At 35.3% G+C, this 25,424-nt stretch overlaps 1 protein-coding gene across 1 annotated transcript in view; it reads left to right on the top strand.

Annotated features, from left to right (window-relative positions):
- LOC150110266 (armadillo repeat-containing protein 2-like) overlaps window positions 1-25,424 on the top strand; it is a 51,326-nt gene that overhangs the window by 10,529 nt on the left and 15,373 nt on the right. Inside the window, exons 2-3 of the mRNA XM_090392425.1 lie at window positions 4,717-4,830; window positions 11,663-11,795. Of these exons, the coding sequence (XP_090248551.1) occupies window positions 4,717-4,830; window positions 11,663-11,795 (247 nt within the window). The remainder of the gene's footprint in view (window positions 1-4,716; window positions 4,831-11,662; window positions 11,796-25,424) is intronic.

The raw sequence follows: 25,424 nt of genomic DNA, 5'->3' as shown, positions 1-25,424 counted from the left end.
TCTTATCTTGCTCAATTTTGAAATAACACAACCCTTCTAATGTAATTAATGATAATAAAAATTAAAATAATATATATTTGTAAATAATAAAAAATTATGAGAAAATTGACTGTTGAGACTGACCATTATTCAATAATATGTACCCTCAAGAATCAGAAGATCATAGTGACTAAAATAATAAATCTGCTTCATACTGAGCTTTTTTTGTGAAGGTGTAGAAGGTAAAGTCCAATGTTTTACCTTTTATTTAAAAAAAAATTTTGTTTTTTATGCTCATGTATTTTGAGGATATGCATCAGGATAACAATGCTGACTTTAATTTACAGTTTTTTACTGTACTATACAGGTAACTTTCAGTTGAATTTTTTATTAAAATAATTTGTTATACAGTCTGTGTAAATTTTCATTACAAATTTTGTCTAATTTTATCTTATTTATGTTAAATACATAAAAAAGTCTATTGATTTTAATTTATTTACAAATAATATGCCAAAAATCGTTACATTGGTAATTATTTATGCATTTGCAGAATGCATCCCCCCCTCCCCCAAATATGAATATATTTCTGTGGGATAATTTTGTCTTAATTTCTGTGAAGCTTTATTTATATGTGTTCGAGGAATGCAACCCATGTATAAATCATGATCACCCAACCTGTATTTTAAAGTTTACTTCATTATTTCAATTTAATTGATTTATTTTTTGGGGACCCCACACATGAAAGGTCCCAAGACCTATGACATGACAATGCTGCGTGTGTGGGTAAATACATGGAAGAGAAGATGGGAGAAATTTGTTGAGGTATTTTTTTAAAACCCTGGAGGTTATAGTCATTGGGGAAGACAGAATAGGGAAGAGTTTTCCAAAGAGCAGAGGTGTAAGAATTGAAGGCAAATGATGAGAAGTTCATTCATCAATTTTGGAGTTGAATTGTAAGTGGGTGTTGACTTGCAACTATTCATGTTCAAAAAAGAGTACAGGAAAGTGGAGAAATGCTAGTGGCCATTTCAGAGGAGCAGCCCTATGGAAATATCTGTAGGTAGATTTGTAGATATGCAACAACAGAGCATCTGTGAGAAAGCAGAGGGAGTTGGTGAAGGAGGGATCATCAGTTAAGCAAATTGCTTGCTTCTGAATACAGTCAAGTATTCTGAAGTAGGTCCTAGGTGCACCACTCCAAATGTTGGAACAGTATTCTAAGGTTAGACAGATTTGAGCTTTACAAAGTGTTAGGAGTTGAGTAGGAGAAAAGTACTGTTTGGAACATAAAAGAATACCAAGTTTTTTGGAGGCTAAAGAAGCTATGGACTTAATGTGTTTGTACCAGGATAGATTAGATGTGAGAGTTAATCCAAAGAAGAGAAAACTAGTCCTGGTTGGCAAGAGGAATATTATCAAAAGTGAGGGAGAGAGAGGAATGGTCTTTCTTCCTAGAAATGAGATAAGACTGCATTTTGGTGGCATTAAAATTCACCAGGTTATTCTCACCCCATTAAAGAATAAAAAGATCATTATTTAATACATTAGTTAAAGAAAATCTTGAAGTGTGAATTACCTGAGCACTACAAGGTTTTGAAAATGAAAAAGATGAGTACAGAGCACTGTCATTGGCAAAGCTATAAATAGGATTGGATGTTGGAGAGAAGATCATTAATGTATAGGAAGAAAGGGTAGGTGACAGCACTGAGCCCTGGATTACACCAACTTCAATTGAAAAATTTGGTGAAAGAAAACCATCCCCCATAATCCATAGTGGATGGCTAGAGCAGAAGTTTGCAATCCATTCACAAAGAGGAGGAGGAATACCATAGGATGTTAGCTTGGTAAGAAGGCCATGATGCCAGACTCATTCATATGCCTTGGAAATATCAAGAGCGATCACTTTTATACAATAGCTTTCCATTTTACTCACATAACAGTTGATTAAGGCATCCGTAAACAATTTTTGAGTCATCCACGACTTCTTATATCTCTGCTAATGAACTGGAAGAGTATGCTTCCTAATGTTTTTGAAGGCTTGTGGATTCTCACTGTGCCATATCAGAAATGGTTTCAGTTTATATCCAGTCGCATTACCCCTAACAGAATAGTAATACGGTTTTTAAGAGCTTTGAAACCAGGAGTAGATTTTAGCTTTTTGTGGATGAATTGTCCGCTCGGGCATTTTTTCCGAAACAAGGAGGACTCATCCATATTAAATATTTGCTGTGGCAAATAATTTTCCTCCGTAATAATTTTGTCCAATTTCTCCACAAACTCCTTGGCAGCCTTCTCATTGGAACTTGCAGATTCACCATATATTTTCACATTATGCAGTGCAAAACACTGCTTAAATCTCATGAACCAGCTGGAAGAAATGTTGAATTCTTAGTCGTAATCGGGTCCTTCTTTCTCCTTCAACATGTTGAAGAGACTTAGTGCCTTAGCGGTTATGATCATAGTGCTAAGCAGTATGTACTTTTGGTTCAAGTCCTCTATGCATGATGGAAGTAGCTTTTCCAATCACTGATAGGACGACCTTGTCATTGCTTTGTCAGTATCATTGAACTTGCAACTTTGTTTCAAGATCAATTGCTCACCTCTTTTTCTGTGATTCTTCACTAGGTTTTTTAATTGGGTGTGTAGGGCCCATGTTGCACAAAATATCATGAAATATTTAACAATAAATACACAAATAACATATTTTTCAAACACAAAATCAACAGAGAAACTGTTGAAACCAAGTCTGACTGCCGAAGGAGGTTGCCGCTGAATGTGCTGTTGCCACTGCATTGTTACTAAATAAAAACCTTTTTACTTTATGCTCACTTGCGTCTTGTTCGAAAGTATAGTCAAAAATGTTATTTATTCCATTATGCGATCACGGATGTATCTTCAAAAAGACATAACTTGAATGGACGTAAGTCAAGGGATGACTGTACAGTGATACCTCGGCTAACGAAGACAATTCGTTCTGGAATCACATTCGTTAGTCGAAATGTGATTTCCCATAGGTTTCTATAGAAAATCATTTAATTTGTTCTGGATGCTGCCTACTATTTAAAGATAAGTTTTATAAAATAGTAAAAAGCACACTATAAAAGGGCAAAAATTCACCAAAGGCTGAGATGAACAGCTACCCAATTAGATGAAGGAGAATGGAAAGTAGAATGAAAAACTGACGATCTTTACACTATTATATACACTTTATTAAACTTAAAATATGTACACAACGTTTTACTATTCTTCTTCCAAATTTTCAAAGTTTATTCAAGGTAAGTCTCCTCTTCTTCATTAGCTGGCCTCTGTCTCTTTGCTAAAGGAGAAGTCAAAAATCTGTCCAAAGTTAATTGAACTTCTCTTTTTTTCAGAATGTTTTTAAAGTGATTCAGACACTTGTCTTCAACCAAGGCACAAAGTCTGTTCATTTCAGCTTTGTTGGGATGCCACTTTATAGCCAAAGACTGAAACTCTTCCCAGTAATGCAGCATTTTTTTAATGTCACCTGTTGGCATTCTTCTCTTTTTATTGCTGTCCTCCTCTTTCATATGCTGAAATTATTTCTTTCTTTTGCTCAATTGTGAACAACTTTCTGCTTCCCTTGGGTTTGTTGCTTACTTTTTTTGGACCCACTGTCAAGAAAATTTTTTTCATTTTTAAAATTTTTTTTTCTGAAAAATATAAAAGAAATATGACCTATAGCATATTGTTTATTTAATTAGATAAGAATAGAATTTACTAATTATAAATTAATCCCCCATAGTAGAATTTAGCCAAGTAAAGAATAAATGCTATCACACTTACCTCTTGCATTCACAGCCACACGGAGCGTGTACCGTACTGACACTGGTATGAGGTGTCTCACTTCTCGCTGTCTCGAACATAAACAACCCAGTCGAGTTGGTGGGTCTTCCCTATGTGATGTGGTCAGCTCATTTTTTTGTCACACACACACACATACAAATGGAAAAGATAAGCTCCTGGAATCTGGAATGGCCCGCCCGTTCATGTTTGCTTCTTTATGTTAGCGCACACATCCACTAAAACATTTGTTAGCCGAGTCCAAAAAACAGCGAAAAAATCTTCGTTAGCCAAAAAATTCGTTAGCAGGGTGACTCGTTAGCCAAGTATAACTGTATATACTTTTTAATTTAAGTTATTATAAATGTGTTTTTTTTAAAAAAAAAAACAGATAAATCAAAGTTTTATGAATTTGAATATTTTTATACTTTTTATATCTTTTTTGTATATGTATCTTTTACATTTATTTTTCTATGCTGATTTTATGTTGGCTTACTTATTTTTGAATAGTATACTATTAAGAAATGTCTCATTTATGAGTGTTGTTGTTGTTGTTTTGACTTTTATGTATAGTTTTTAGACCTATATGAGCCCCTTATTTATTACACATTTTTGATGCATTATAATCATAGTTGTCTTTGCACCATTAAACCCAAAAAAACAAGCAAACAAACAAACAAGCTGCTTACTCAGACCTTCCATGCACAATCTGGCAAAGTAAACAACAGTAGTAGCAGGATTATTTGTCAGTTGATTCAGGAAGCTTCCTGAAAAATTACTATCAGGTTTGGTCCTGTGTACTATCTAAGTAAATTGTTTCTGCTCAGGATTTAAACATTTGTTCTGTTTATTATTTTAGTTAGTACCAGATGTTATGATGATTGAATTTATAATTAAGATTGTATATGTACACTTTTTGTTTCTTTTTTTGTCTAGGAATTCTTCCTTTGTTATCACATAGTCAAATGAAAATATGTGTAGAAGCTTGTAATATTATGGGAAATCTGACTCGTTGTCCTGATGTACGGATGTTTCTTTTGGAGAAAGAATGTATGTTTTATAAATTCTCATATGAAGTATTAAAATGCAGTTATTAAAATAATGAAGGGATAATAGAAAATAATCTGTGAATGTATATTCCACATTACATACTATATGTATTTTCTATATACAATGTTTGTTTAGTTTTCTTCCAAATTAAGTTATTATTCATCATATCTTATATTTGTATCTTCTAAGGCACTTTTTACTGTATCAAGCTGCCTAGATCTTATTTCCTGCCATGCTAGCAAAGAATGCTTGTTTTACTAACCTTTCCCCTCCTATTCGGTCCAAGTGTCCATACCACCTGAGATTAGCTCTGCTAACACATTCCTGAATGTTAACAATGTCATGTTCTTTCCTAATATCCTAATTTTTAATATGATACTGCCATTGATCCCATCTGTTCACTACCCTAATGTTGACTCCCCTCAGTGGTTTCTAGTTCTTAGATCCATAAGTTAAAATTGGTTTGAACACTGCCTTGTATACAGCTAGTTTTTTGTTTTGACTGATTTCTCTCTTATGTGATATAAATTTATTCATTTGACTTCCTGCCATACCAGCTTTGCTAGTTGATTTCCATATTTAATTTGTCATCTTCACTAAATATTGTTCCTAAATAGCTGAAATATTTTACTTATAGATTCTCCATTCATACAGTTGATGTTTTCGTTTTTTTTTTTTTTTTTATCGCTGATTTTCATACCAAATTTACTACAGCAGTTATTTGATTTAGTCATGGAATATTGCAAACTTGTACTGGATTTATTTAGAAGTATAATATCATCTGTACAAAGTAAAGAGCTGAGATTAACATCTCCAGTTTTGATATCAGGTTTAATACCTGTTTCTTTTACAATGTGATCCACAGATGATAAATAACAGCAGAGATAATATGCATCCTTGTCTCACATCCGATTTAGCATCAGGCCATCTTCCTCTACCTTCTTCAATTCTAACTGCTGGATTACAATTCAAATAGACTGAGTATTGCTTGATATAGTGTTTTATTCACACTGTATATCTATCGAGTTTTGAACTGCTTTTCTCTTGGAACTTTGATATGTGCCTTTTCCAGATCTTCAAAACTTGAATACAGATTCTTATTATATTCCCATGGTTTCTCAATTATTTGTCTTTAAACAAAAATCTGATCCTTGCAACCTTTGTTTGACCTGAATCCAGCTTGTTCTTCAAGTTCATCATCATCATCATCAGGGGTGCTAAAGGGTCAAAGCTGTATAACTGAGAGGAGACCTCCACATAGCCTTTAAAGGAATGCGGAGAACCGACCAGGGCTTCTGACCTAATGTCCAATCCTCACCTTCTCGTGGTGCACCCTGTTGGGTATCTACCTGGATACTGAATGAACGAGGATGGGCTGGCAATTTGGGATTTAGCCGACCAAATTGTATTCTTATTGGTTAAACCAAAATAAAAAATGATGGTTCTTCAAGTTTCCCTTCCATAATTTTTCTTCACATGTTTTTCAAGTATACTTGAAAAACATGTCACTTTCTCATTAAGTACACCTCTTATAATCAAATCCCCATGCAATACTATCTCTTTTCTCTCAGTCTCTTGCATTTTTATGCTTTTCCCATTCACTCTTTCTTTCATGCTCCATCTTCCATACCATATGCCAATCGTTTCTCCATTCGTTTGAGCTCACGTTTTGTCCTACGAAGGAATCTGCTTAAACATACAGTTTCTTTTCGCACTAGCATCTCATCATCCACATTACTTTCAACCATTTCCTTCAAAACTCTCATTCATATTTTGTGCACTGTCACTCACTGCTTCTGCTAAATTTTTCACACCTTGACAATCCTACCTTATATTCTTTATTATCAGTCACTTCATTCTTTTGTGACTTGTATTTCTTATATTCACTTACAAAACTTTTCCGACAAATATTTTCTCGGGTTTCACTATCACACCACAAGCCATTAACTCTCAGCAATGAATACATTAAACACACACTACATTGAACTAAATCCCGCACATTGATAACAATCAACGTTGATGTCTTGTTATACGCACAGTTAGCCTAGTGGCTTTGCACTTCGCAACCATATGACTGGGGAAGGAGTGTCCCAGGTTTGATTCCCATCAAAGACGTGAGGAATTTGAGGATCTTCCTCAGCCATAGCCAAGTTAGCTGGTCTTGGGTGTGAGCAGTAGGGTTTTTTCCGCCAGTTTATCTGGCCTTTTTCCTCCCACAAGCAGGCAAATCAGCCCCGTGAACATATGCTGCTACAGTCAAAAATATATCCCCCCCAGCAGCAGGCTAGGCGACAGGTCGGTTGGGAGTGGTACTAACAAGAAGTTGCATCTAAGTAACATGCAGACCTTGCATAGGAAGCAGGAACAACGCATAGTGAAAGAAGAACGTTGATGTCTTGTCGCCATTTTTCTCATGCATATCGGTGCCATAATGAAAATGATTCTGGAAAGAATATCACTTAATAATAGATGACTAATGCAAGTTAGTCATCTATAATTAAGTACCAACTCCAATTCTTCTAATTCTCTTCCTGTCTTCTCCAAACGTTTTAATTCTTTCTGACTTCTACTTTAAATGCTTCATTTATATGATTTAAATCAAATCTGATACTGATAAAATGCCTTGTCCCCCTCCCCCATACACACACCACCACCACCACCACCACCACACACAGGGTTCCTAGAATGACTCTGTAAATTGTTCATTCCTAGAATGAATCAGTAACTTAATCAAGGAAGCGATTGATTCCTTGATTAAGTTACTGATACTGAATCTGATAATTATATATATATATATATATTACAACTGGTATTTACTCGGTTTGTAGACATTTTAAATCATAATTTTACTGACTAGGAACATTGAGATAAGGTAAGATACAAACTTTAATTAAAACACAACTAGTTTCATTGGATTGCCAACTTCTTCAGGTGTACAAATTATCACAAACTAGAAAAATAGCAAGATAAAACATGGACTTTTCCTATAAACAAGTTAGGAATAACAACAGTCAAATTTGAACTAGCATCTGCATGGCAGGTCTAGCGTGAGGTGTTAGTGAGTGGGAACTATCTTGAGAGCACCAGAACTGAATTACTGTACTGTGTGAGTCAGGTAAGCTGTAACTTAAATTACTGTTCATGTGTGAGGGGTCCAGAACTATTTCTTTTGATTCTAAGATGTGTCTTTACAAGTTCGTCAGCACATTTATAGATATTAGTAGTAAGATTCCAGTCTATCTGGTGTTGACGCTCTTCTAAATTAGAGTTGGCAGAGAAAAGGACATGACTGGAGAGGGCGCTTGCACGGATTCTGTTGTAAGAGATATCACATTGATGCTCTTCGAGATGTAGTGAGACTGACTTATCAGTTTGCCCATAATATGGTTTTCTGCAACTGCAGATGATTTTATAAATTCCTGGGAACTGAAGTTGGTTATGTTTTAGGTTGGGTTGACTCAGGAAAGAACGAAGTTTTGGTAGGGTAGTGAAGTAAGTTCTAATGTTAAATTTCTTCATAATTTTCGCCAATTTTGGTGATAGAGAACTTATGTACAGTAATTGAATGTGTGCAATAGGATTGGAGTTATCTTCTTGCCGAGTTGGCATATGTGTGTCTAGATGGTTTGCAATGTTTTGAGGTGGGTATCCGTTTTTTAGGAAAGTGCTTTTGAGGTGGTTAAGTTCTATTTGAAGATCTTTTTCTTCTGAAATTAGAGATCTCGCTTGATGGGCCAGAGTGGAAATAATACCGAGTTTCTGCAGAGGGAAGTGATGAGAAGAGACATGTAAGTATCTATCTGTGTGAGTTGTTTTAGAAATGTTTCGAAAACTTGAGACAATCAGGCATCCTAGTGATCTTTAAATCTAAAAAGGCAAGGACTGCATTCACCTCGAGTTCCAATGTGAATTTGATGTTTTGGTGGCGATTGTTCAAATGATCTAAGAAGGTTTGTAAATTCTCTTTACTATATTCCCAGTTGAGGAAGATATCATCCATGTATCGCAGCCACGGTTTGGGTTTTAATGTAGCGCTTGAAATAGCTCTTTCTTCAAAGTCTTCGAGAAATATGTTGGCTAACACTGGAGATAATGGGCTGCCCATAGCTAAGCTGCTGGTTTGTTTATAGATTTTTCCTTCCAGAGCATTGCATTAATAGGGCAAAAATTTTTTTGCTGTTAGTGAGTGGGAACTATCTCAAGAGTGCCAGAACTGAATTACTGCGTTGTGTGAGTCAGGTAAGCTATAACTTAAATTGCTGTTCATGTGTGAGGGGTCCAGAACTATTTCTTTTGATTCTAAGATGCGTCTTATTAGTTCATCAGTGCATTTATGGATATTAGTTGTAAGATTCCAGTCTATCTGGTGTTGACGCTCTTCTAAATTAGAGTTGGCAGAGAAAAGGACATAGTTTCCAGGATTACCCGCCAGCGTGATGATGTCACTTTGGCTCCCTCTGTTTGAGTGTCTATATCATGGGCGCTTAATTTGTTATGTTCGCAAGACTTTTTGAACATTTGTTTTTGCTTAGTCATCATTCTAATCTCTGTTAATCCCCTCTTTTCAATTTTTACATACAACTCAATGGGAATTAAATTATGCATTTTTACAGTAAAATAATACATTTACTTAATTACTACATAAATTCTATTTTATATATGGTTGGAAACTGCTGTAAAATCGAATTCGATAAATTAATTTATCGCGAGAGATTTTACAAAATTATACAGATACCTGAATTTTGGCTTTTTATATTCGTTTTATAAAATGTGATTTATTTTTTTTTATCACCGAACAATACTTAGTTGCACTTATGCTTTGGCATGTTTATAACAGAGAACTATGGTGTGACGTGATGTGATGGAAAAAGCTTAGTTACAAAATCCTTGTTGATTGGGAATCATCTCCACCTCAGCCCCATTGGATTGGTGGAGAAAGTTGTTATCCTTGGCCAGCTGATGTCCTGACTTAACTGTTTATCATTGTATTAACATACTTTACACATACTTTGTTTGGTCAAAAATTTGACTAAACAGTATAAAGTGATGGATACAAGGGAGTACCCAAAAATAACCAGAATTATTTTCATTACTTTAATTACTTTAATAAATTTTTTTTTAAATAAAAAAATGTTATTAAAGTTTATAATACCTTATTCTATTCTCTTTAATATAATGTTCTATAATACCATATTAAAGTACTCTCATGTGAGTCAATACACTTGTCCCAACGTTTTTTCCACTGCCAGAAACAATTCTGGAACTGTTCAACTGGAATACTGTTTATGGCCTCCAGTGACTTTTCTTTCACTTTATCCACGTCAACAAATAGGCTGCCCTTTTGTGATTTTCTTTATCCATGAGAATAAAAAAAAGTCAAATGGAGAGAGAGAAAGAGAGAGATCAAGTGAGTATGGTGGATGGGGAACAACTGCCAGTTTGTTTTTAATCAAGCACTGTTAGACAGACAAGGCTGTGTGGGCTAGAGCATTGTTGTGGTGCTCATCCAATCTCTACTACTCAACATTTCTGGCTGTTTTCATCACACACACAACACACACAACACACACACACACACACACACACACACACACACACACACACACACAGTCTTCTCAAAACATTGAGATAAAAATGTTGATTCACTGTCTGTCTAGGAGAAACATGGAAAGAATTGTGCACCATATCACATCAAAAAAACAAAAGAACATCGTCTTGACATTTGATCAAACTTGACGTGCCTTCTTAGATCTCAGTGAATTTGCATGTTTCCATTGGCTTGATGCTTGTTTTGTTTCTGGATCATAACCATAGCACCAAGACTCATCCCTAGTCACAACTTTGAAAGAAAATTTTGGTGATTAAGAACTTATTCCCTCAAATTGTGGCAAGCATTCACATGATTTTTTTTTTATCCTCTGTGAGAAAATGAGGCGCAAATTTAGCAGACACACATTTCATTTATAAATCTTTTATTAAAATCTGCTGGCACTCCAGCAAATTTTGTCTCTTCGGAAACTTGCTCGATGGTCTCGACAATCTTCATAGACTCCATGGCAAACCTTTTTTGATGTTGTCATCATTTCTGCTTGGCGAAGGTCAGTCAGATTGTGATTAGTCTTCAACTTACATGTCCCCATTTTTGAAATGGGAAAAATCACTAGCCTTACATTTTACCTAAAGCATCGTCCTTAAAGGCTTGCTGAAGCAAACAATAATTTCAGGTGTTTTATTCAATAGTTTCAACAACAGTTTTATCCAAAAGAAAACAAAATTTCTCACACACTCTCTTTTCCTTGTGGTCAGCCATCACAAAATCGGCAAACTTGCTTGTAAGCACTAATAAAAAAGCAGCCAGAATAACGAACCAGTTCACACAGGATGATGCTACTTGCCAGACTAGTGCTGAGAACTACACTCTCACGATGACTAGTGGCATCATCCATAACTAGAAAATGTGCGCTTGCAAGTTCAGATTCTGGTTATTTTTAGCTGCTCCCCCCTCGTCTTTGAAGCAACAGTTATGAGAACTTTAGTGATCTTCATTTCTTAAAATAATTGATTTTAAAACAATTTAAAACTGGGTTTTAGGATGATATTAAAACATTTTATAACTTCTAAGATTCTAAGATAAACAGTTAACACAGCAGTATCCTAATTTTTTTTTTCCTTATATGTTAGAAATTGTATGAATGTTTCAAAAACTTTTTCTTGCTTAAAATCAATCAACCCATAAAGCTGAAATTTTTCCTGGGTTTTATATGCATATATATATATATATCTATAGATTTATGCATACTTATTATATGTAGTTGTTTTTTTTTTATTTCAGTATTGCCACTTTTAATGATGCAACTAGATTCCAAAAATAGGACGCTTGTATATGGTTCTTGTGGTGCTATTTTGAATCTTCTTTTGGATAAAACAACTAGGAAAGCATTTTATGAAAATGGAGGAATTACAAAGTATGATCATAAAATTCCTTGAATATAATTCATGCTTTGTGTCAGATATATACATTCTTCAATAGATTGACAAATATTATATATTATAAATGCTTCAATAGGTGAGACAAAATTAAGTAAGAAAATAACTGTGGACAATGATAACTTTTCATAATAACATTCTTGTATACTGACACTATACTGTGTTGCTACTAATGTAAATAACTGCCAGCATATTTTTCTTAATATTGCCATTAAAGTGATTCAGTTGAAGCTGAAATTGAACCAAAGTAAATTTCATTAAAGTAATTATAGCTCAAGAAAGAAGGAATTGTTCAGCAGTCAGTCTTCAACCTAAAACTGCAAATTTACTAACTACGGTATACGAATATGATCGGATATGCATGGCATTGACAGACTCTTATCATTTTTTTATATACAATACAGTTTAAAATTATAATTATAATTGAAATAATTTCAAATTTGGAAATATCTTCCAACATATTTTCATGAGAACTGTGATGACAGTTCTCATGAACTGTCATCATATATCTGTTACAGATTTTGGATATTCAAAAAGCTCCATCAAATGGTGGTACTTTCATATTCTCATAAAGTCTAATAAGTATGTTAGAGAATAATTCTTGAAATGACCTCTTCTTGGATTATGTGTGGCAGAACATATAATATTTTTACCTAAATTTATCACTTTACGTGGTGAAAATTTAAATGACACAGCAAATTTTGAGATCCCAATATCACATTGTATTAAATTCCAGTCACCAGTACTGAATCATTGCAGTCATCTCATATAATTTTGTCACTAAAAATATAATTAACTGACTATACACATTAAATTATATTATGAAATAAAGAATTTAATATAACTCACTAATATTTCGTATGAGTATCACATTGTTAGTGTGAAACATACGATGAGATATTGAAATTACACGAAGCAAGAAAGAACTAAACAGATTAAAAAGTACTTCTGTTCTACTGCTCTCCAGCCAGTCACATGTACTGTTAGAACTGTAGAAACAGAGATCTTATGTCATTAACAAATATAAGCCAACATAGTCTAAACAAAGGAGAACAAAGCAACTTATATTATGTAAGGTATAGTATAGAACAGAATTTAACAATAAAATTACTAAGTTTAAATTTACCACTATCATTAAATTAAGATATTTGTATCTAGACATTTCATAATGAATCATAGTCAATAAAAACAATTTTTGCACATGTGAACCTGAGAATATCTGAATATATATATATATAACTGTGTGTGTGTGTATATACGCGCCTGTAACCCCCCCCCCATATGTATGCATGTATGTATGTATGTATATGGGATGTTTCAAATTAAAGTATCCTATTCAGAGCAGTCTGTAGAAGAAATCAGTAGACTAAATATCCTCAATATTGGTGGGTACCCTAACCTAAAAGATCATTGGGAAGAAATTTTGATAATTAAAAAAATAGTTCAAAAAATGATTGATAGTGGATATATGGCACTGTGAGCAAGAAATGATAGTGAATTATACCACCTGAGCCATTGAGACTGATTCTGCAGTTATTTGATTATGCGATGAGTCTCACTTTTCCTGGATGTGCCTTCTTTGTGAAGTGTTTCTATAGGAATAGGGAAAATGCTGCAGCAGCATTTCATGAGTATAGATCTCTAAATACTTGCAAAAAGGTCTGGTGACAATAAATGCAGTGTGATGTGTGGTTCATTGATTTGAAGAGACAGACATTTTGACAGTCCAACCAGGATGAGTGTGCAAATCTGAAATTCCTCAAGTGATTGAACTGAAGATGTTGCAACTGCAGTTGTTGAGCAGTCAAATGAGAATGCTTTAGATTCATGTAGTGTACGTGCTATAGCAAGACAATTAGATTTGCCATACACAATGGTATTGATAACTTTGCATAAATCATTGCAATGTTACCCATATAAGCTTAGCCATAGTCAAGAATTGCAAACAGGAGATGCCAGCATCTGAGAAATTTGTTGACATTTTTGGCATGCATAGAGATGGATGAGGATTGGTCCTTTTACATCCTATAGAGTGATGAAATGCATTTTCATGTTTGTGGAACATTATAAACTCAAAATTGCTGCATCTGAGATACAGAAGATCCCCGTGAATTCAACAAGTTCCCTTACATTCGCTAAAAGTCACAGTATGGGATGTTTCAAATTAAAGTATCCTATTCAGAGCAGTCTGTAGAAGGGGAAATAAATAGGATTTATGGCCAAGTTTGCTTCTGTGCTGTTTTTCTTCGAAAAAAGTCAGACATAGTCATGTGCATTTTCAGGACATATGGAGCATTTTCTTCATCCTGCAACTGCATCAAAGAGGGTGCCTGAACACAACAGTGTTGATGCAAGTCGGGTACCTTCCCACATAACATATGATGTTCAGCAGCTATTGCATCAACATTTCACAGTGGATAAAGTAATCAGTCACTCATTTTCTATGAAATGGCCACTGCATTCACCAGACCGTAATCCCTGTGACATTTGGCTTTACAGTTGCCTCAAAAGTATAGTGTATAAGGGCGAAGTTCTTCACCTGTCAAATTTGAAAGACCAAATCGCACATCATGTGTAAAACCTTTCAACAGGTCCATTGCATTCATCATCATCAAATTCCTGACATTTACCCTCAAAGGGTGTACAGGATATGATAGTACTACATGAAAAATTTACATCATTACTAACTTCCTAATCAAATTCCTGACATTTACCCTCAAGGGGTGTACAGGATATGATAGTATTACATGAAAAATTTACATCATTACTAACTTCCTATCTACAATTTTCCTTCAAATCAATCTGTTATCTGATCCAAACATTATCAGATCTTATATTTCTGTCTTCTAAGGCACTTTTACTGTATCAATTCACCTATTTCTTGGTATTCCTCTGGATCTTTTTCCTACCAAGCTGACAGAGAGAGAGATTATCTGAGATTAGCTCATCAAGTTCTTTCCTATTATCCTCATTTTCTAATATGATACTGCCATTGATGCCATCTGTCCACACCCTTAATCTTTCTCAGGACTCTCATATCTGTGGTCTCTAGTCTTCGGTCAAGTGTTTTACTTCTAACCCAGCTCTCAGATCCATAAGTTAAAACTGGTTTGAACACAGTCTTGTATACAGCTAATTTAGTGTTTTGATTAATTTCTCTCTTATTCCATATACATTTATTCAGTTGACTTCCTACCATACCAGCTTTGTTGATTCTGTTGTCTATTTCCATATGTAATTTACCATCTTCAATAAAATTCGTACCGAAGTAGCTGAAATGTTTTACTTGTTCTATAGGTTCTCCATTCAAAATACAGTTGATATTTTCAATGCTGCTGTCTATTTTCTTTGTCTTTGTCTTGTTGACCTTCATACCATATCTATTACAACAGTTATTCGATTTAGTCAGAGAATCTTGCAGACTTTTAGCGGATTTATTTAGAAGTATGACATCATCCGCATAAAGCAAAGAGCTAAGATTAACATCTCCAATTTTGATATCAGGATTACTACCACTTTCCTTCATAATGTGATCCATATAGATAATGAATAACAGACAGGATAATGTACATCCTTGTCTGACACCAGATTTAACATTAAACCATCTTCCTGTACTTCCTTCAATTCTAACTGCTGACTTACAACTCAAATAAAGACTAAGTATTGCTTGATATAATGCCCCACTGACACCAAACAACTCTAGCGTTTTGAATAGCTTCTCCCCTTGGCACCTTGTTATATGCTTTTTCCAGATCTACCAAACTTAAATACAGGTGTTTGTTATATTCCCATGATTTCTCAACTATTTGTCTTAAAGTGAAAATCTGATCCTGACTCTATTTGGCCTGAATGCAGCATGTTCTTCACCAAGCTTCTCTTCCACAATTCTTCTCAACCATTTCTCAAGTATCCTGGCATAAATCTTACCAGGAACACTTGGTAAAGAAATACCTCTGTAATTCTCACATTCAGTTTTAATTCCCTTTTTATATATGGGTACTATGAGAGCTCTACTCCAATCATCTGGAATTCGTCCCTCTGTCCTCTGAACTATGCAGTGTAGCCACTGTAAGACTTTTATACCACCATACTTGAGCATTTCTGGTCAAATATCATCTACTCCTGCTGCCTTTCCACATTTCAGGCCTTTGATGGCTTTTTCTACTTCATGTATAGATATGTATTCTGCATGCCTGGTCATTGTTTTTTATCACTGTGCTGTCATCACTGCTAGTTTAATTTAGCAATTTTTCAAAGTTACTATTCCATACTTCAAGGATATCTTTTTCTCCAGTTTTCATATCACTTTTATCATCTCTAATTCCTTTTACAGCACTCTTTCTTCCATTTCTGAGCTTCTTCAACAACCTCAAGAATATCTTGCCACCTTCTTGATATTTATTTTCTATGTTCTTACCAAAGTCTTTCCATGACTTTTGTTTAGCTAATTTTACACAGTGTTTAGCTTTCTTACATTTTTCTCTGTATTCTTTAAGGGCATAAGCTGACTTATTTGCCAGGAACTTTTGATATGCTTTCTTATTTTCCTTCACTGCATGTATCCGAACTCCTGTGTTCACCAAGGAGTTCGGATTTTTCTATCCTTGCAGACAACCTCACCACATGCCTCTCTGGCTGAATCAATCAATGTTTTCTTCAGAGCTTGCCCTTGAATCTCCAAAGTTTGATTCCTGTTCTCAAACTCTTTCATTTTTATTTGAATAATGTATATTTTAGTCTGCAGTTCACATCTGAGAGCTACTCAACTTTTATTTGCTTTAAAACTTTCTTACATGTTCTTCTTTTCACTATGAAATTCAGTTTTATCCTGCTCCAGACTAAATGGTGGTCACTGCCAATTTCAAATTCTCTGTACCCTCTAGTGTCCTGCACAAGAGAGAAAACATCACTATCAACAATAACATTGTCAACGAGACTTTGCATCTTCTCTCTATGCGAATGTTTTACATTGCATTCTGCTGTATGGCAATATCAGCTATTGGTCCTCTACAAAGGCCAACACGTTGAACATCACCACTATTGATCATTTGAATTTCCTTGCAGCATGTCAGCTCTGCATATGCTTTTTGTATCGCATAATTTTGTTTGTCATTGATGCTAATTTATTTCACAATCGCTATTAAATTATTTAAGGAATTTACAACGTATACTGGAATATTAATTAAAAGAAACTTTAATAAATACTTACTATATTTCGACAATGTCACATTGCCATCTTCATGGGAACATACAGATATGGCACGTGCACGCAGGCACTACAAAAAGCAAATGAGACAGAAGATAAGAAACTACTGTTGTTCCTAAAGTCCTAATGGTGCCCCCTAGTGGGTTATATTGAGTTGGGTTGTCTTAGCCGTTGAGCTGATGTTCTCATGATGTAAGTCTCCCAAATTTGGGGCAGTCTCATGCGCCCAAATTTGTTGAGGTTTGGAACGTTTTTTAGAGCTGAGGCTGATTCTATGAATAATCTTTCGTACTTAAACTTGCTGCAGTGTATTACTTTGGCTTTCTTCCAACGTATCCTGTGACGGGTATCTAGAGCATGACCTGCAAGCTCAAAGTGGCTGTACTGGTGAAACTGGATGTAGTCCTTGTGTTTCAAAATCCTGATATTCGCTGTCCTGCCTGTTTGGCCAAAGTAGGACAGTTTACAGCTATAAGGGACCTGGAATACCCCATGTAGGTCTAGGGAAAGTGGTTGGTCTTTGGTAGAGCAGATAACCATCTATGTAACAAGATGGTCTGTAATAAGAAGTCAGGTCATATTTTTAAGGATTTTGGTTATTTTTTTAGGTGCCCCGGATGTAGGGAATAGGGATAGTTTTAGTGTAATCTTTATTTTGAGGGGGGGGGGGGTTGTGGTTTACTGGTTTTAATATTTTTTGGGGGGTTGTAGCCACTGACTAAGAAAGTATTAAGGATGTGGTTTAGTTCAGTGGTTGGTGCATTGTCATCTGAACAGTTTAAATTTGCCCTGTTATACAGTGTTTTAATAACCCCATATTGTTGTGAGGGGAGTGGGCAGATGGGATTGCTGGTGAATGTATCTGCCTGTACGGGTGGGTTTTCTATAAATAGAGAAAACCAAGGATCCATCAGGCTGGCTAGTGATTAGAGTGTCTAGGAAAGAGAGGCTGTTGTTTTGCTCTTTTTCCAAGGTGAACAGGACTCTGGGGTGTTGGTTGTTTAAGTGTGTTAAGAAGGAGTGGAGTGTATCTGAGCCATGTTTGAAATATAGGAAGTATTTATTAAAGTTTCTTTTAATTAATATTCCAGTATACATTGTAAATTCCTTAAATAATTTAATAGTCATGTGTTGCCAACGTATAAGCCTTTCTACAAAAATTATTTCACAATCACATACCATTCTGTTCACATGAATGTAATTTTCTCCATTGCCATGTTTCCTCTATTGGTCATTTTTGAACTAATATTTTTTTTATTGTTAGTATCTCTTTCCCATATCTGGTTAGGGTACCCACCAAGTTTGAGAGTATTTCTTTACTGGTTCTCTCCACAGATTACTCTGAATAGGGATACTTGAATTTGAAATAACCTATATATATATATAGGTTATTTCAAATTCATATATATATATATATATATATAAATTATTTTAAATGACTGATACCGAGAGATAAAGAGATGACATGGTTTATTTAAAAAGATACTACTAGTTTATAGTTTCGTTGAATGGATCAACTTCTTCGGGTATCACAAACAAAGAAATATACAAAAAATAACAGAGACTTAAAAATTGCATTAACAGTACTAGATGAAGAAGTTGATCCATTCAGCGAAACTAGTAAACTAGTAGTATCTTTTTAAATAAACCATGTCATCTCTTTATCTCTCGGTATCAGTCATTTAAAATAATTTATAATATTTTCCACCGAGTAAAAATGAATGTTCAGAATATATATTCTGAATGAGAGAAAGAGAAAGAGAAAATTATATAAAAAAAATTGGGTTGGGGACTTTTTTGTGTATACATGACCAATATATATTGCACTTTGAAAGTAGAATTAATGGTAATTGTTCAGAGTCACTATTCCCAGAATTTGGAAATTTTTAGACCTTCATTCCAATTAAGAGTGGCTTGATTCTGAAGTGCTTCATAACATTCTTGAGACTGGAATTTGAACAAACTTATGTAAAGAATTTTTTGTATTGTCCCATAGGATCCTGTGACTAGTAGACACTCCATATTCTGCAAGACCAGATTGCTCAGCCTGGAGGAAACAGATGTATTTTATATGTTCTGAATGTCGAATGTTTATGGTATGACCAGTCTGGCCAAAATAGGAAAGACTGCAGAAAAAAGGAATTTGGTACACTCCCGGGTGAGTCAAGTGCAGAAATTTCTTTTCTGGAAGATTGGATAAAAGAAATCTTGTTTATTGGTTTGAAAGTTATCTGAAATTGAAATTTTTTTAGGACTTTTGAAATGCATTCCAAGAGCATTTTATGTAATAAATGGAGATTCTCTTGTTATCTAATGATGGGCTATTGGTAGGAGAATAATTGTCAAAGATGCATTGTACTTCAGATGGAAAATATCTGTTCAGAATCATGGTTGTTTTGATGGCACGTGCTCTGTGGGCAAGAATCTTGACTGCTGATTGTGAAGGATGGTACAAAACGTCTCTGATGAATGTAGGCTTCATTTAGACTGAAAAGCTGTGAGTGCCATCCACTTCCCTCTTTACCTGAGAATACAAGAAAGGAGGACCCCATTATTTTCCTTTTCTAATGTAAATTTAATTCTGGGGAAAATGTTGATTTTGTCTAAGAAATTATCTAGTTCTCCATTTGTGTGTGGCCAAATAGTGAACACATTGTCAACATAACAAAACCAAGTGGAGGGAGAATGGATGATCACAGTTGAAGAGAAAGCAAAATTATTCCAAGTTGTATAGATTCCCTTGTCAGAAAAAGTACCTGGAGTGTATAGTAAAATCATATAATTCAAGAATGTCAGCTAAGTTCTTAGAGAGCATTTGAATTGTTATATCTAATGGAATGTTGGCAAAGAGGGAACACATAAGCTCTGTGAGCACTGTGATAATATAAGCACTTATATGTGAACATATAAGCACTGTGAGATCAGAGCAGCAAAAGTGGAGGTCTTTCCCTTTAGCAATGAAATCCATGGTATTTTTTTATACTAGAAGGCAATATTTCCATTCTACTGGAGAGTAAGTTAGATATATTTTGTTAAGTTACATGTAGAACTGTCAATACAGTCAACTACTGGTCTCAGGGAATTCTGTTTTTTTTTTTTTTGACATACTATGTAGTCTGGGCATTCTAGCATGAATCTTTAGATGGTATAATCCTCCAGCAAGTTTGTGCTGTGTAGCAACTGATTTAATTTGTTTACTTGGAACTTGGCGGGATCTCTGATAATCTTGGAGCAGAAAGTTGATCTTATGATTATATTGTGATGCACCCATAATGACAGTACAATTTCCCTTGTCTGCCTTGGAAATCGTAATATTCTGGTTGTTCTTTAGAGAGTGTAAGGCTTTTAATTCAGATCTCAGGATGTTTAGTGTTGTAACTCTGCACTATATAAAATCTTTGCCACTTCAGACTATAATTGGTTAGCTGATACAGAAGGAAGCTATATATACCTCAACTTCATACCATAAATTACCCCAAAATATCCCAAACAGAGGTATCGAGATGAAATTTTCACTCTCAGGCAGACGAGAAATAAAACTAATCCTTGACTTGCCTGTAAATAAATCCTGTGCACATGCAGAGATTTGACCTTCATCAGAAAGTCAAAGGGAGGAGAAAAAAAAGGAAACAGACATAGTGGATAGAACAGGTGAAAAGAGAAGTAAAAAAAAAAAAAATTGGTGGCAAAGTACTTATCTACAATACAAAGAGTTGACTGTAATTTTTGTTGCCGCGTGTGATTTTCTTAGACATTATAAACACACACCAAGAGCGTACGCACTGCAAGAATGTCTGAAAATGGCCCCAATGCCTTGCTAAGGAATCAACAAACTCAGCACACATGTGCACCATTGCAATTGCAGTGCTGCAGTGAAAATATTAAAAGCAAAACTTACTTTCTGGACGTCCCTCGTACTTTTCACAATTATTAGAGCATTCAGGAACAGAAAAGACTGACATTGGAGAACAAACAACAGAGTGCCATGGAGAAGATGTAATCATGGAAGAGGAAATGAACATAGCTGTTTATAAAATGATAATTAGGAAATCAATAGGACATGACAAGTTATTATTATTAACATCTGACCTCCATGGAGTCAGAGACTCATCACAAGAGGCACACACACACACACACACACTAGGACACCACACAAAGCTCATCCAACCATGCCTTAAACTAACCCAATGTGTCTACATTCAGGCAATGCATTCCCCTCACTAACCACTCTCCATGCAAAGAATCCTCTTCTCACTCCTCTGCTCACACTCTTGTTCTACCCCCTCTCCCATTCTATGAAAAATCTTTTCCATATCAACTTGATAACAATCCCTGACTAACTTATATGTCTTCATCATATCCCTCCTCCTCATGAGACTTTGCAATTTCATTCTTTCAATCTGTCCTCATATAGGGTGTCCCAAAATTCACGCAAGAAGTAATTTTGATAGAAAACACAGGTTTTTAATTAAAAATTGTAATTTCTTATTGATTCATAAAGTATGCAATATAGGGTTATGCATGGAATAGCATATCAGGTAAATGGCCTCCACGGCTTTGCTGGCGCATACGCACTCTTTTGTCAAAATTTTCCATGACCGTTTTGCATAAATGTGGCTGAATTTCGTTGATACAGCGCTCAATTTCCTCCTTCAAGGCGTGGGTGGTCATGGGCTTGTTGGCATAAACCTTAGACTTCAAAAAACCCCAAAGAAAAAAGTCCAACGGCGTTAAGTCACATGATCTGGGCGGCCAATTCTAATCACCAAAACAGGAAATTACACGACCAGGAAATGACTCATGCAGTAATTGAATTGTTTCTCGGGCTGTATGGCACGTGGCACCGTCTTGTTGAAACCACATCTCGTCCACATCCATATCTTGCAATTTAGGCACAAAAAATGGATTATCATGTTGCGATAGCAAGCACCATTAACTGTTATTGCCTTACCAGCTGCATTTTCGAAGAAGAATGGACCGATGATGCCTCCAGCCCAAAATCCGCACCAAACAGTGACACATTGTGGATGCATTTGTTTCTCAACAATCACTTGTGGATTTTCTGAACCCCAAATGCGACAATTTTGTCGATTAATGAAGCCATCAAGATGAAAATGAGCCTCATCGCTGAAGATGATTTTGTTCGAAAAATAAGCATCCACTTGTTGTTGTTCCATAATCCATTCAACGAACTCTCTTCGCTGTGTGAAGCCTACTGACCACAGTTCTTGAGTCAGTTGAACTTTGTAAGCATAAAGATGCAAATCTTTCGTGAGAATACGCTGTAGAGAGCTTCTCGAAATGCCCAATTCAAGACCACGGTGCCGAATTGATGTTCCTGGACTCTCAGCAACACTCTCACGAACTGCTTCGATGTTTTCTGTTGAACGACTTGTTGAAGAACGGCCAGAGTGTATAAGATCACTAATTGATCCAGTTTCCTTGAATTTTTTTTTAATCTTTTCAGAGTTGATGAAGTTAAATCACTATTCCGACCATATTTTGTACGAAAATTGCGAACTGTAGCTGTCAAACCTTCGTTATTTTTAAAATATTGCTCAACAATGAAAATGCATTGTTCTTTCATGTAGCGCTCCATTTTTAATAACCCTGAACTGTCAGCTGTCACGCTGTCTTTTTTTTTTCTCGTTGGCAACACTTTACTGCACAAATGGTGCTAAATTTAAATATTAAGTGAATTTTGGGACACCCTATACTTCACATTCCAAAGACCACTGACCACCTTTGTAAATCTTCTGTGGACCCTTTGAAATATATCTTCATCACCATGAAAATCTGGTTGCCAAATCTGTGCGCAATAACTATTAGGCTTGATCAAGGTCTTATATAATGACATCATAACCTCCTTATTTCTGCATGTGAGGGTCCTCTTCAACATTGTCATTAGCTGATGTGACGACTTCACAACTTGTGCAATGTGGCCCCTGAATTTCAGGTCTTTGTTCACCACCACTCTCAGATCTCTCATTTCCTCTATCTCCTTTAATGTTTCCTTACCAAGTGTATACTTTGCATCCTGTCATTGCTTACCAAATTTCAGAACCTTACACTTTGCAACATTGAAGTGATAGTTCCACTTACCTGCCCATTCATACAATCTATTCAAGTCCTCCTGTAAGGCCCTAACATCTGCTTGACTCCATTGCCCTCCTCAATTTTGCATCTACAAACAGTTGCATATCATGTTTGCTCCTGAAATGTCCAAGTACATGGGTAAAGTGTTAAGATGATAACTAAACATGTTAAGACTACCTTGGAAAGAGTAGAAGACACCAAGAGATTAAAACATTTCAGTTATTGTCCCCATTTTTAAAAAAGGAATATCTGATGAAGAAAAAATCTATGCTCAATACTGGAAGCTAGACTTTAGGATTAAAGTAGAAAAGCAAATGGAAGATAGTACCTGTGTACCTCTGTTTGGATGGTTGTTGAGTGGAACATAACAACAACAGAGGTTGTTGTTATGTTCCACTGAATCGTTTTCGACTCCTGGTGATTCAATGAACATACACTCTCCATTGAAATCTGCCCCTGGCCATATCTTTCAGAATTTCCAGGTGCATTCCAGTTGCTTCTTTAACTCCATTCACCCATCTAATTCTTGGTCTTCCTCTTCTCCTACTTCCATCAACTTTAGCAAGCATCATCATCTTCTCCAGACTGTCATTTGCTCACATAATATGACCAAAGTATGATAATTTTTGCTTGATGATCATAGCTTCAAGGGAACAGTCTGGCTTTATTCTGTCTATCACTGATTTATTGGTTTGCTTTGCAGTCCATGGTATTCTTAGTAAACATCTCCAAACCCATAATTCAAATGCATTTATCTTCCTTCTTTCTCAGGGTGCAACTTTCGCATCCATACAGTACCACAGGGAATACCATTGCTTTCATGATTCTGGTTTTTGTTGCGAGGTTAATATCTTTATTTTTAAAGATCTTGCTTAAATTTGTCATTGCTTTCTTTCCGAGTAATAATCTTCTAACTTCTTCAGTACAATACCATCTTTATCGATTCGGGATCCTAGGAGCGCAAAATTGTTAACTACTTCCATTTTCTCCCTATCTACTTCAAAATCATTAAGTTCACATGTTGCCATAACTTTTGTCTTTTTGAGGTTAAGTTTAAGGCCATATTTAGCACCGTCTTCTTTAACTTTCATAATAAGTTCCTCCAGATCTTCTTTTCATTCTACTAGCAAGGTGGTATCATCTTCATATCTCAAATTTACCCCAAAATATCCCAAATAGAGGTACCAAGATCAAATTTTCACTCTCAGGCAGATGAGAAAATAATATAATATGGGAAAGAAGTGCTCACTTATTCTTTGCAGATTTTTAAAAAAAAAGCCATCGGTATGGTACTAGAATGAACTGTGAAAAGTACTATTTGAAAGATAAAGGAAAGTTTGATCAAATGGATTTTCCCTACCAAAACTGTCAAACTATGTAAGAACTAGCAATAGCAAATCAAGGAAATATGTGACAACAGAAAAGGTAAGACAAAAATGCATCTCTGTTCTCTGTTGTTTATTGTACCAATGGTATTAAATTTATTGTATCACATCTCTGGAGTAAAAATCAAACCATTTCAGATAGGAAATTAGTTGAAATTTGTGTAATTCTCAGAATTTGCTTTTATCAGTGAGGTTGTACTAGTAGTGAAGTCAGAGAGACACTTTTCTTCTGGGATAATACTGACCCTCTAAGGTTCTTTGCTGTAAGTGCAATCTTCTTCAACTGTTTTCTGTCCTGAGCGGACAGAAAAGATTGGAAGTTTCCATTTCAGTCTGGAATCCAATTCTCAACCAAGTCTTTTTGGATGTTATCTTTCCAATGTCACTGTAATATTCCTCTAGTCTGTTGTTCTTTCTCCATGCCCAAGCCATTTCAGTCTGCAGTCTGTGTGCAATCCCCACTGCTAATTGATAAAACTAGTTTTGTAGTGAGGATCTATATAGTTGGTATAGTTCTTGATTATGGCTTCTCCACCCTGTTTTGTTATCTCTTACATGGAAAAACTTACAACAACTATCTGTAATCCAGAGTATTTTAATAATATGGTGTGGCACCTTTTGGCTACTCATATATGAAAATATGACTTTGACATTACTTCAACCTTAGTATCACCCACTGACAAGACCTCAATAAAGATTGAAACCGGTCTGGGTAGTGACCCTTCCCATAATGCATAGCATTATACATACCCATAAGGATATGTGCTTTGCATTAGATACTAAGGCAAGTGATGTGAAGTCATAAGCTTCTATATACGAGTTGCCCCAGTCCTGAAAATAGTTCAGGCACAAACTTGTTTGCTAACACTTGGATAAAGGATTAAACCAAAGTATATAATTTCTTGATATCTTTAATTATA

Source organism: Typopeltis vanoorti, chromosome 1 (assembly GCF_054136105.1).
Source record: "Typopeltis vanoorti isolate ZY-2024b chromosome 1, IOZ_Tvanoo_1.0, whole genome shotgun sequence".
Lineage (NCBI taxonomy): Eukaryota > Metazoa > Arthropoda > Arachnida > Uropygi > Thelyphonidae > Typopeltis > Typopeltis vanoorti.
This window is presented reverse-complemented; position numbering and strand designations above follow the sequence as displayed.